This window comes from Thalia democratica, chromosome 5, assembly GCF_965202585.1.
Source record: "Thalia democratica chromosome 5, ktThaDemo2.hap1.1, whole genome shotgun sequence".
NCBI classification, from domain to species: domain Eukaryota; kingdom Metazoa; phylum Chordata; class Thaliacea; order Salpida; family Salpidae; genus Thalia; species Thalia democratica.
Genome location: NC_139169.1, coordinates 39,541,285 through 39,555,198, shown reverse-complemented (window position 1 = coordinate 39,555,198; position 13,914 = coordinate 39,541,285). Strand labels below are relative to the sequence as shown.

General features: G+C 24.4%; 1 protein-coding gene across 1 annotated transcript; it reads right to left on the bottom strand.

Annotated features, from left to right (window-relative positions):
* Positions 1-11,923: 11,923 nt before the first annotated feature.
* LOC145836514 (type-2 angiotensin II receptor-like) lies at positions 11,924-13,567 on the bottom strand. The gene is made up of 3 exons (XM_082944310.1): positions 13,272-13,567; positions 12,739-12,871; positions 11,924-12,649 (listed from the first exon to the last, which is right to left on the bottom strand). Exons 1-3 carry the CDS (start codon positions 13,565-13,567, stop codon positions 11,924-11,926), a joined length of 1,155 nt encoding a protein of 384 aa, XP_082800436.1.
* Between the last annotated feature and the right edge of the window lie 347 nt (positions 13,568-13,914).

Genomic DNA, 13,914 nt, shown 5'->3' with positions numbered 1-13,914 from the left:
CATAGATTTCGTAAAAAAACTTATATTAAAGTTCTAAACTATTTTATTAATTTTCAGACTTAAAATATTAAAATTAATTTATATGGTGGTTTTTATTTGTTCACTTAATATGTTAGTATGTAAAACCGTTTTCTTCTTCTTAAATTTGTATGTAAGTACTGTTAGATGAAATTAACTTAACACTTACTTATAAGTAAGCTACAGCTGGAGCTTCAACTTTTGTGCTTACGTTCAAAGTAAACAACAAAGTATTAAGTAGAATTAAATTAAGAGCTTTAAAAGTTTTTATGCACTTGTTCACTTTTTGCGCGTCTTATGATTTGTTCTATCGAGCTTTATAGTTTGAAAGAATATATTCTTAGCTACTTGTTTTAAAATTTCTTAAAAGCATTTAACACTAGGTGTTAGATGATAATGAACAACAACAGATCTTAGTAAAGTGTTTATACAATAAATTTGAAAACAGTCTGTTATTTTTGAATTACATAAAACAGTTTTAAATCAGTATAAACCAAAGGTGAATATGACTTTTTTACAATATAGAATATAAAAAATCGATTTTGAATAGTAACCTAAAACAATGTTTTCTGAAGTGGACAGTTTTTAACATTTTCTTTAATAGATACTTGAATATATTAAAGTACTTTTAGTTTTTGTTTACAAAGATTAATCTTTATCAAATTAATAAAAGTTTTGCAGATTTTTATACAATCGTTATTAGTATTTAAATCACTGTTTTTATATAACTTTGAATCATTAAAAAAAAGGTACTTGTAGACTTCTATCAAAAGTTATTAGTTTTAACTTCAGCTGTAGTCAAATAAGTAATAATTTTTGTTTTGATTACAGTCATTGAAAGTTATTTTGTTTGTCGTCGTATTACAATATTTAATTTGTCAAACTCCTATTTAATTATTTTGAAGTAAAGTTTTTGTTTTTGACAAAATTTTCCAAAGGTAAATTAAAATGTTAAAAATTTAATAAAAAAAGAATACTCATATTCAATTTCAAGGTTTTGTTACATAACATCAAGAGTTTAGTTTTATGTCTGCTTGATTTCAACTTTTATTCAATGTTTCGATAAAGTTTGCAACATTAAATAAAGTGCAAAAAATAAGTTGCTTTTGTTACGTAAGTAATAAGACTTTATGTAAATACTAGGATTCATAGTTATGAAAGCTAACATTTAGTTACGAAAAGTACTGAATAAAATGTTAATTTTATAATTTATGTAATATTCCATATTCGATATATGCACTTTTTATAATCGGGCAGTTTCTTTGTTTTCATCTAAACTATTTTAAACTTAAAATAATTACATTACAAAATAAAAGTATATACGTGTTTATAACAGACTTTAGAAAATGTTTGTAATATATATAATTTTTTCGAAGTAAACACATCTAAATCCAATTTTTCAGATTAAGTTATCCCGAGATGTAAAAAAAAGTAATTGTAATTGAAAAAACCTCGTTTAAAAAATAAAATCTATTGAGTTTTTTTAATATAGATAACAGTTCTTATTGTAATTGCTTTTATTTTAAAACTAAAATTCACTTCATGAAACTTATCATTTATTCATAACTGATTTTTAAGTAATCGTATTTTTGTTTAAGAGAGCTAATGTAAAAGCTAGTTGTTTTATTCAAATTATTACCTTAGTTATGAACATTGGACAAATGAATTTACTTATAACTTTTATCACACGAACTTTGAAAACAGTAGTTTATGCCTTTTATTTTTTTGTTATGTAAAACAAAACTGTTTCGTTGTCAAAGCGTTAGGTTAAAATTAAATTGTGTATTAAGTTGATTATTTCTTAACTTATATTAAACTAATATTAAAAGTAGTTATACACAGCTCTTATTAGAAAGATAGATACGTTCTAGCAAGAGTAGCTGTTTTTTTACACTAAGTATTTATGTTAAAAAGTAGTTTTTTGTTGCTATAAGCAAAACAGCTACTTTGAATAAAAGGTTGTCAACTATATATTTTATAAATTTTTTTGTTTATAACGTAAACGTTCAGATTTATTTATCAACAATTTAACTAAATGCTTTATCTTTTACGTAAAGTAAAGTACTCTTTTGAACCAAAAGAAATATTATTTATGCTAAACACAAACAATATTTATCTTTTCTTTTTTTGTTTTGTTTTCACAGTTATTAGTACTTGTTCGACAGTTACTTTTACGCACATTATTAATAAAAAATATATTCAGTAATTTAAAGCAGTTTAAAAGAAAGTAAAACTTTTTGAAATTAAAACTTCTGTCTACACTAACGTGCACCATACATTTCAAGAAAACTTATACTAAAGTTTTAAACTATTTTATTAACTTTCAGACTTAAAATATTAAAAGTAATTTATATGGTGGTTTTTATTTGTTCACTTAATATGTTAGTATGTAAAACTGTTTTCTTCTTCTTAAATTTATATGTACGTACTGTTAGATGAAATTAACTTAATACCTACTTATAAGTATTTAACAGCTGGAGCTTCAACTTTTGTGCTTTCGTTCAAAGTAAACAACAAAGTATTAAGTAGAATTAAATTAAGAGCTTTAAAAAGTTTTTATGCACTTGTTCACTTTTTGCGCGTCTTATGATTAGTTCTATCGAGCTTTATAGTTTGAAAGAATATACTTTTAGCTACTTGTTTTAAAATTTCTTAAAAGCAATTAACACTAGGTGTTAGATGATACCGAACAACAACAGATCTTAGTAAAGTGTTTATACAATAAATTTGAAAACAGTATGTTATTTTTGAATTACATAAAACAGTTTTAAATCAATATAAACCAAATGTGAATGTGACTTTTTTACAATATAGATGATAAAAAATTCTTAATTTTAATCTTTTTTGCGATTTTGAAGAGTAATCTAAAACAATTTTTTCTGAAGTGGACAGTTTTTAACATTTTCTTGAATAGATACTTGAATATAACAAAGTAATTTTAGTTTTTGTTTACAAAGATTAATCTTTATCAAATTAATAAAAGTTTTGCAGATTTTTATACAATCGTTACTAGTATTTAAAACACTGTTTTTATATAACTTTGCATTATTAAGAAAAAAATGTAGACTTCTATTGAATGTTATTAGTTTTAAGTTCAGTTATAGTCAAATAAGTAATAATTTTTTTCTAATTACAGTCATTGAAAATTAACTTTGTTTGTCAAATGATTATACTACAATTGTAATACCATAGAGTAGTAAACTGTTTTTTTTTTTAATTAGAATATTTAATTTGTCAAACTCCTATTTAATTATTTTGAAGTAAGGCTTTTGTTTTTGAAGAAAATTTTCAAAGGTAAATAAAAATGTTTTAAAATTAATAAAAAGTGGAATACTAAAGTTCAATTTTAAGGTTTTGTTAAATAACATCAAGAGTTATTTCAAAGTAGTTTTATGGCAGTTTAATTTTAGCTTTTATTCAAATGTTTCGATAAAGTTTGCAACATTAAATAAAGTGCAAAAGAAAAAATGTTTTTGTAACGTAAGTGATAAAAGTTTATGTAAATACTAGGATTCATAATTATGAAAGCTAACATTTAGTTACAAAAAATACTGAATAAAATGTTAATTTTATAATTTATGTAGTATTTCATTTTCGATTTATGCACTTTTTATAATCGTGCAGTTTCTTTGTTTTCATCTAAACTTTTTTGAACTTATAATAATCAAAAACACACAACTTAAAAACAAATTGAGTCGTTATTATAACATCCGTACACATTAATTTTTTAAACTTAAAATAGTTGCATTACAAAATAAAAGTATATACGTTTTTATAACAGACTTTTGAAAATGTTTGTAATAAATAAATTTTTCGATGTAAACATATCTAAATCCAAACTTTTAGATTAAGTTATCTCGAGTTATGTTAAAAACTAGTTGTAATTGAAAAAACCTCGCTTAAAAAATAAAATCTATTGAGTAGTTTAAATATAGATAACAGTTTGTATTGTAATTACTTTTATCTTAAATATAAAATAACAGTTAAAAAAGATTAGGTAAAGTGCAATGTATTTAAAACAATAAAAAAATTGACTTCATGCGTTATAATTCAATTCTAAACTTGTTCTTCAAAAGTTACGTTTTTTCTCTAATAAATATTTTAATAATTACTATTTTTGTACTATTTTACTTAAAAAATATACAGTTATCTATCTATGAATTTAGTATAAACAATTATACACAGTTTGAAAAGATGAACATATGCAGAGAAAGTTGTGAAAAGTATGAACTTTATCAACTATTCAATATTCGTTTATAAAAATATATGTACAACAAATTTTCTAAAGTAAATGAAAAACTAAAGTATTAGTTACTTTAATCAAATATATACTTTAATGAAATAAATGAGTATTGAGTTAGTTTTAAATTTAATTTATTACAACATAATAAAAACGTAATAAACGTATTTAACCTCAATTCAAAGTAGTAGAATACCTTCAACACAAATCAAATAATCAAGATATGTTCTGGATCTTCAACATTCACGCCTTTTTACGTCTTTATAATTGTTTTAAATCATTTTCTTAGTCATTATAGTGTTCTAAGATTTGATTTGATTAGTTTATTTTAAATATATAGTTTTTAGGTTAAACTTATCAAAATAATAATAAAAAATTCAACTTATTAATTTAGAACACCATAAATCAAGCTTCAGTTTCAAATATATTTTATTCTAACAGATTTCAATACTTTTATCTAAACAGGACATTCATGCCAAAAATATTTTTACCTGTTTGTTTCATGTTTTAATGCAATCTATGAATTAGTTCAAAACTAAATTTAAGCTTGAAACTCAAATTAACATCAACAAATGAACCTTATTTAGGAATTCACTTGAAAAGTTTTAATTTTGTCGTTATCAAACGCAAACCTACGTACGTTTTACGTCAATAAAAGTTTTCAAAAGTCGTGATTACACAAAGCAAAGGTTTTTATTTAGTATCGTAAAATGTATACAAATTTTATAATTTAAACCTAAAGTACATTGTTAAATTTTAGAAAAGTTATTTAAAACTTTTTGTTTAACAGAAAAAAAAAACATGAAAATATGCTATTTTGTATTAAGCCACTCTTTTAATTAAAAGCAAAAACTTTTACATGTGAAATGATTAAAGTAACAGTCTACGTAAACAGTTGTTCTTTATTTTAAGACTGATAATTGAATTATTCAACCGTCACATCCGTTCGTGTGGTTTCTAGTATGCAAACTCACTGTTTTGTCTGTATCTTTGTCTCAAAATAACTAATATTCAGTATTTAAAGAAAAACATTCGTTTTAACTTTTCCGATTTTTATTTTTATACTTTCCGCTTAGACGTGCTTAGATCAAAATTCAGTTAAAACTTTGGTTTTGTTTTTATAGTTGGAAACTAATTATGTTGTAACGTCAACTTTTTTTTATCTTGGGTATACTATTTAAAAACTAACAATTTTGAAGCACCGTTTAAAAAAAGTTCTTATACAACTTAAAGAATTGGTTAAAATAGAAACTAAAAATGATCAGAAGATTTTAAATAGTCTGCTTATATGACAAAAATAAACCTTGTTAAGTTTATGTTGGCTAAGGTTGATTAGATAATAAAAAAAATTTACCACATTGTTCTAGATTCATAAGTTGTTATAAAAATTATAAAAAATAGACTAAAATTTGTGGTAACAAATTACCAAGAAAAGTTGAAATAGAAAGTTTGCTTGTTTGCTTTAAACAGCATGGTTGTGAAATTTGTAAGAAAGTACTTTTGTGGAACTGGTTAAATAGAGCTGAACAGTTTCATATTTGTTTTTACTAATTAATTTAATTATTTTAATTACTTTTTTTTTTAAACAAAATGTTAAACGTATTTAACTAAAATAAAATAATAGATAGTCATGTTATTTTGCAAAAAGATCAAAGTTTTTATTAGCAATCCTTATTAGTTTTGTTTAGTTTAACTAATTGTATATATCATAACTACAATTAATAAAAAAATGTATTTCTGTTTCAAGTAGTGTTTAAGATTAATCTAAAAATTTAAATCTTTAAGGATTTTTAGTTTAGCATATTTAGCATTATAAAAAAACTAAAATTTATCAGTGAAAAAATAACTTACTTTTAAAACTGACGTTTATCAAAAAATATAACTTGACAATACTTCCTAATTTTTAGTTGTAAGTTTTCGTACAAGCTTTAGCTACAAGTATTATAGTTTGATAAAAGTACTTTAAAAACAACTTAGTATATAATGTCAGTATTTAAATTTATCATTGTTTGTTTAACAAACTGCAATTACTTAGAAAAAGTTTACTTCATGCTTTAGTAAAATCAATAGTCAATTTCATTCCTAATAATCTTCAATACATAACTTTTACCATACGGCGGAAAAAATAAGTGTTTCAAAGTTTCAAATAACAGTATACTGATAATTACGTAACGTTTTGTAAGATTAAACTATCCTCATATAAAAACAAAGTACACTATGACCCTCTTTTTCATAATAACTTTTTAATATGATGTTTTGCATCAGACTTTGAACAATTTAAGAATATTTAAAAAGTATATACATTTGTAAAATATTTTTTGTGTTTCAGGTTTGTATTAAAAAACAAGTTAACTTGTACTAAAACGATTGTTTATTAGCATATGAAAAAGAAAAAGTTTCATGCGCACTGTAATCTTCTTCAATGAAATAATAAGTTTATGTAACTCAATCAACTCTAAGAAAAGAATGAACCGGTTTTTTATTAAAGTGGTGTAAAAGTACTGCATTTTTATCACATCTTTAAGCTTGAAACTGTACAAAAAAAAACAAACATTTAAAATATAACTTTTGTTTAATATTAAATATCTAAACTACCTTTATTTTAATGACTTAATTCGTTTAGTTTTATTTTATTTTACAAACTTTAAACAAGTATTTTTTGTTTGTAGTTTCATCACACACGTAAAATATAATGAAAACCACATCCAGACTGTTACTAAAAATAAATCGAACTGTTTCGCAATTCTTTGTAAAAAAAAAACTTCTAAAAGACTTTTAATCGATACTTTTTCATTATACATCTTTGCAGATATTTTACTAAAAGTTATATGCTTGAATAAAGTTCAATTGAAATGTGTTTGAAGTATGGAAACGTGTATTAAAATTATCTATACAACGACAAAAAGAAACTTTAAAAAAGTTTAGTTTAAGGATCTTGTGTACGAATGAACCTTTCGGTTATCGAGTCACACTTTACGGATACAGTCGAATGTTTTGTCCAGGACCTAGTACTAAGTACATTTGGAGTTTTTTTCATATATAATTAAAAATAAAAAACTCGTTTACCACTTAAATGATGTATATAATTACACGTTATAATTGGTAGTTAGCATATAATAAACTTATACAAGACATAAAGAACAAGTTAAGTTTAGTGTCTTTGACAGATATTTAGTCAAGAAAAATATAAATAAAAGTATTAACTTGTATTATATCCTGAGATCAAATGACAACAAAAACAGCTTTAAAAAGATAACAATACTTATTAAACATCTAATAATAGAAGTTAATGTAAACATTTTAAGTTTTTTTTTTTCTTGTTAATATCACTGCTTAATTTTATGTAACATTTTAGTAAAAATAATTTTCATTTCCTTAAAAATTTTCAATTTTTTAGTTTTTCTAAAACTTTAAATTCTTAATTATTAATATTTTTCACGACTTTTTTGATACTTAATGATTTTTATAATATAATGCTCTCTGACTAATCCTTAGAATAAAAACAAAATTAAAATCTTGTTAAAACAGGTATTAAGTAACCCAGTATTACAAAAATAATTTAAAATGTTTTGATATTGGCTGTTACTCTATTTTCGAAGTTTCAGGTATTTTAAAACAATATTCTGTTTTTTGTTATGCAAAACTTTTAATATAAAATATAAACTATACCTAAGGATATACGCATTTAACTTTAGGAAATATCAGTCATATATATGTTTATTTTTTCTTAGTTAAACTAAAAAAGGAAAATTTTACTAAAGTTAGACTTGTAGAAATAATAGGTTTTTCTAAAGTTTTTATGAGTTTTAAAACTACTTCCTTAACTTCGATTATCAAAATAGAAAAATAATGTTTAGAATATACATGCCTTATCAACAACTTAAAAAAAATTAAAGGCTAACACTAAAAGAAAAGAGTAAAGTTATAAGTTTTTATTAATAAATGTACTAAGGTAGCAAAACAAGCAAAAAAAAAATTTGCTCAAGTTTAAGAAATTCAATATATGCATTTTTAAAAATCTAAACTTGAAGCTAAAGCTGCAACAATTTTTGTTTGCAAAACAAAAATCAATTATTTTCTATTAAAAACAATTCTTTTGAGAGTTTAGTTACGTGGAAAAGTTCTGTTCAGTTTTCATTTTTGTTCTATGACAATTATCTAGTTTCCTCTAATAGTACACATTTATCACTTTTAAAAACTCATTACGAAAAGTACCCGTTAATAAAGGTTCAACATGAAAAAACACATTTCATAGTTCACATCGCCATGACTAATTAATTTTTTTTGCAGAATCTTCAAAAAATAGATAAGGTCGTTTACTTTAGTGATGCTTAAAATGAAAAGTTATGCAACCTTTAAATTTAGATAATGTAAGTTCTGATAATATTATTAATGACAAAAAAACTACAAGTTCATTAAAGCAAAAAATACATATAATTTTATCAAAATAAATGAAAAGCTTTATTTAAACGAATGCTTCTTAGTTATGTTTAAAACTAAAACTTGATTTTAAATATTTTTGAATACTTTTTTGTCATAAATTATAAATTAGCTATGTTTTAGCTAAATTTTAATTTTACGTAAAAAACAAATTTAAACGCATAGACTGTATAACACCTATAGTTATCGAATTTACAAAATTAACATAATTATCAAAATTACCTTTCAAAGCATTCTGCACAAATTTTAGTAACAACATTTTTGTTCAGTAATGTTGTTTTAAAACGGATTGTTTAAATGTTAACAAAGTTTAAACTATTATTTTTAAACAAAATCTATTCAACTGATTTTTATATCGATATCTAGTTAACCTTCATTGAAATTTGTTATTCTAAGCATTAAATACTTTCGTCATCATCTGCTAACATTTAATTTCTTGGTCAAAATATATCTTACTACAAAATAAAAGAACTTTTTTTTCTACAGAACTGGTAAGAATATACTAAGCTCTTGTATATCAAACTATCTAAGCTAAGAGCTAAATTATAGTGCGTAGATTTTTTAATTATTACTCTTATTTATTTGTATCTCTATTGTGCTTTTTACATTAATAACTTAAAATATTGAAAAATAGTAAGTTTAATGAGCTGAAAAAGGGATGTAATAAGAATCATTAGTAAAGGGTTGGTTAAGTATTTCTTTTTTTCATAGATGTTTACCATCAGATTTAATCGATAGAAACTAAGTATAGATTTTTAATATGTTTTAACTTTCTACAACAACCTTTGATGTTGAGTTGCTAGCTTAAGATTACAAACCTTGCCGTAGAATAAGAAAAAACACCACAAAAGTTAATATTTTTTTTTTAAATATTAATGACATTTTAATAAGCAAAAAAGCTTACGTGGATTTTTTAAAACTTCAGTTAATTTTCATTCTAATGTGTGCTTGTATACTACATGCTTTGTTGTTTAATTATTCATAAAACCTGGTTAATATTGTCTATGCTTTAGCTTATGAGCTGAAAACCACTGCTAACCAAATTACAAACTTGTTTTTCTTGTCAGGTTAATAGGCTGCAAAATTTTTTTGACCATTTTAACTTTTTTTGTAGAGTTATCAGTATTTAGGCTAGTTTAAATACTTACTAATGGTTTAGTAATGATATTAATAACAACAATTTTTATTATAAAATCATTAGTATCAATTAAAAAAAAAGAGATTATACGATTAGTTGAAAGTCTTTAATAGTATTTTTTTTTATAAAAAAATTTTATGTACAAAATAAAATGCGTTTAAATTAGTAGAAAGTACTCTTAAAAATTTTATAATATTTTTATTAGCAGTAATTAGTAATAAACCCGTAAAAAAAGTCTTTATAAAAATATTTAGTTATATAAGCATATTTATTAACTCAATGATAGCAGGAATAAACAAAAACAGTATAACAAAAAATTTAGCAAAACAAGACACTTACAGAAAACAAATGATAAAAACAAAAAAATATTGTTACAATAGTCTTCAAGACTAAATTTCAAGACTCTTTTCCTTTAACTGGAATTGATAAAAAGTATTGAAGAAAATTTCAACATAAACCATAAAAAAATCAAAACTTGGGTTGGTTTTAAAAATTTCGAATAGTTTTTTGTAATGCGAAACAATGAAAAGAAAACAAAAAGGAAAGTTCGTCTTGATTTTGTTCGACAAAGCATTTTATGCGCTGCATTAGCTGTCAACTTGATGTGATGTGATGAGAAAATTGTAACGATGGTTAGCAATTTGTTTCTGAAAAAAAAACGCAAAGTGAGTCATGGAGCACAATTATATTATTGAAAAACTTAATTATTTATAAAAATCGTTGTTTTTTGTTAGTCGTAAAATTTTGCTAAAAAAGCTAAAAACTACGTATTTAAACAGACAAAAAAGACTAATACTATTATAAACTGTTACAAGCCTTATTCCTTCAAGTTAAACTTTAGCTGAACTATGGTTAGCTACATTAGTTTTGTTTTCCTTCTAACCACCTTTTACTTAATGTCATACAAAATTTACTTAAAGTAGGCTTTCCAAGTATTTCTCATACAAACAAGATAAGCACTAATGTATGAAAGGTGAAAAATATGTTCATTTTCGCATTTCTAACATGAAACGTATATGTTTTGTTCTTGTTAGAACTTAATCAATAAACAGGAAGGCCTGTTTTAACTCATTAGTTTTTTAAGACGTTTTTTTTCTTACATTGTTTCATAACTAGCTAGAGTTTTTTTTGTTTTAGTTTTAAAGAAATAAAGTTTAAACGCTTTACTTATTAAAAATGTATAATATTGGATTAATATGTCTGATGTCATTTTCAGAAAAAAAGTTTTAAATAAATACTGTTGTTTCATACAAAGTTTTATATTTTTAATTGATCTACTTGAAAAGTTTTGTAACTTAATTATTTAATAGAAAATAATTTTATTTTGTAAAAAAAGTTTATAAATCTTATATAGATATAACTTTCACCTTAAATTGAGCTTAAACTCTTATGTATATAAAAAGAGGCTTCAAATTACTTTTACAAAATTCCAAATTAATATAATTAGATTATGCATTAAAAGCAAGCCCGTCTTTCGATCAATGATTTATAACAAGAAAAACTCCTGTAAAGAAAAAAGTTTATGAGCAAATATATTTTTGTGCTAATATTTAAGATGAAACATTTTTAGAGGTTTGTTTTAAAAGTTATACTTAGTAACATTTTTGTTTGAATTTTTTAATGAACAGTTTTAAGCTCTAATATAATTACTGAGCTCTGTTTAATGAAGTAAATTTTAAACTAACTACGATTTTGTTCATTTTATGTTTTAAAGTAGACATCATAATGATTGAATTACCAAGTCTAACTGATAAAAATGGGGAAACTACAATTAAATTAACTATTAAGTTCTCTTTTCGTGGAAAACTTCTTTAAGTAATTGTGTTCTATTTACTAATAAATTAAATGAGCTCGTAAAAAAACATACATTTTATTATTTTAACAAACTTTAATACAACTGTGGTATGAAAGTAGGTATAATTTTACTGAATGCAATTGTGAAATTTATTTTATTATGTTTAATTGATAAGTCTAATACAGAACAAGAACATACAACATCTACACAGATAACAAGACAGTTCTTTTGTAATAAAGTTATAATTCCTTTTCAAATCAAGTGCAACAACTTACTTTAATTTTTTCAAACTTTAAGCTGAGTTTTCTTCTACAGCTGTCAACTTTGTAGTTCCGTGCAAATTTCGTGCGCTTTCCGGAGTCGGCACAAGGCTTTCAGCTAAGGTTTTTTCCCCTTCCACCACCTGCAAGCTTTCTTGTTTGGCGCACGAACAGAGCGGGGGTCGAGGTTCATCGCCATGCTGAACCGCAGGGTCCAACCTGCGCAATGACTTCATTGAAAATTGGCGAATGCTGCGAAACTTTGGACGTCTTTTTAAACAAGGGAATGCTTCTACAAGGTGTTTGCGAACAGTAGGGGTGGTCAGGGCGTACAAAATTGGGTTCATTATCGAGTTGGTCCAGGCTAGGACCAGACAAAATGGGTACACTTGGTGGTAAGCCTTCTCATCAAACGGACAGAGGTTTAACCAACCGCAGAAAGCTGACCAAAGGTTGAGGACTTTTTGTGGCGTCCAACAAAATATGAAAGCAATGATGACCAATGTGCTCAACTTGGCAACGCGGCCCACTGGCGCCCTGGAGCTTGTTTCTATGGTTTTTCTACGGACAGTGAACACAATGCTGGCGTAACAGAAGCTAATAATTAATATTGGAATTACAAAACCTATAAGTGGACCAAAAGTTTCTATGACAAGGTTAACAACATTTTTGGTAGTTTCATTCATGCCATACGTGCCGTAGAAAAATATGCATTTCTCAAAATCGTTGTTGGAAAAATCATTAGTTGTTTTGTTTGACTCGGTATCGTTAAAAGTTTTTTTCGAGAAGTTAGAAACACTTGTTAGATTTTGTCATTAAAAAAAGTTGAATTTTTGTTAAATTTTACGGCCATTGTATCCATGAGCGGGATTCGATAAGTGGAAATAAACGCTGATATCGTCCACACGATGGCAGTAATACGTTTAACACTCTTCCAATTTCGGAATTTTTGACCATTTGTATGGACAACCGCGAACCATCTGTTTGATTTAAAAAATTTTGAAAACGTTTGTTTCATAAATTTTAAGCTTTTACAAAAATGTTCTTTTATATTGTTTATACTTTATAAAAAACAATATTACATTTTCTTTGATTTTGATAAATCTAAAAACAATATTTTAATAGTTAGTCAACTATTTTTTGTTCAAAACACTGTTAATTACAATGTACAACAACAAAACCAATTATTGTAGCAAAATAAAATAGTAGTAAGTTTTAAAAAACTTAACCAAACTATTGTAGGGTTAGAGTTGTGTACATCAAAATACAATCTGTCAGTTTTTAATAATGAAACTAAAAAACTACTTTTTGTAATTATAAGTTTTATATTTATTTCCACAAATTTGTATAGTTATACAGCCATTGATAATCGAAATATACCTATCTATAGAAATTGCAGTTAGAAAGAAAACAGAAGAGAACTGCGTGAATGTTGGAATAAAACCACAAATTTTGCACATCAGTGGCCCAAATACCCACTCCATGTTTTTCATGTAAGTTGTGGCCCAGAAAGGTACCGTGGACAAGTAGAAAAGGTCAGAAATGCTGAGATTGGTCAAGTAGGTCATGGTTGACGTCCATTTGCTGCGCTGTTTCAACAAAACCACCAACAAAAGTAAATTACCAGTAAAACCGACGGCAAAAATGTGGAAGAGAATCAAACCGACGATATTCATTCTGATCAAATTTTGTAAAAAAATTAAAAACTTGCGTAGCAGATTAATTATAATTAATAATTTTTGTAAATTATAGAGCAAAGTTTACTGCATTGCATACATTTAATTTTTTTATGTTTTTAGTAAAAACTTTTTGACTTTTTTATATAGTATCAAATGTTATTTCAAATACTACTTAATTTTTAGATTTGTAGCTATTGTTAGTTTAGCTAAAAATTTTACTGTTAAATTTATATAAAAAGTTACTTTTGATATTAAAACAGTAACACTAATCTGATTATATTCTTAATGTAATTAATTTTTTTCATACGTTTTATAGAAAAATGTAGATTGTAAAAACTCTATAG

What these genes read in the sequence shown, in the direction of transcription:
- LOC145836514 (XM_082944310.1), bottom strand. Translation starts at nt 13,567, where the DNA reads ATGAATATCGTCGGTTTGATTCTCTTCCACATTTTTGCCGTCGGTTTT. An exon ending in ACTGCAATTTCTATAGATAG is followed by an intron (nt 12,872 to 13,271) that starts GTATATTTCGAT and finishes TAAATCAAACAG; the next exon opens with ATGGTTCGCGGTTGTCCATA. An exon ending in CGCTCATGGATACAATGGCC is followed by an intron (nt 12,650 to 12,738) that starts GTAAAATTTAAC and finishes AACGATACCGAG; the next exon opens with TCAAACAAAACAACTAATGA.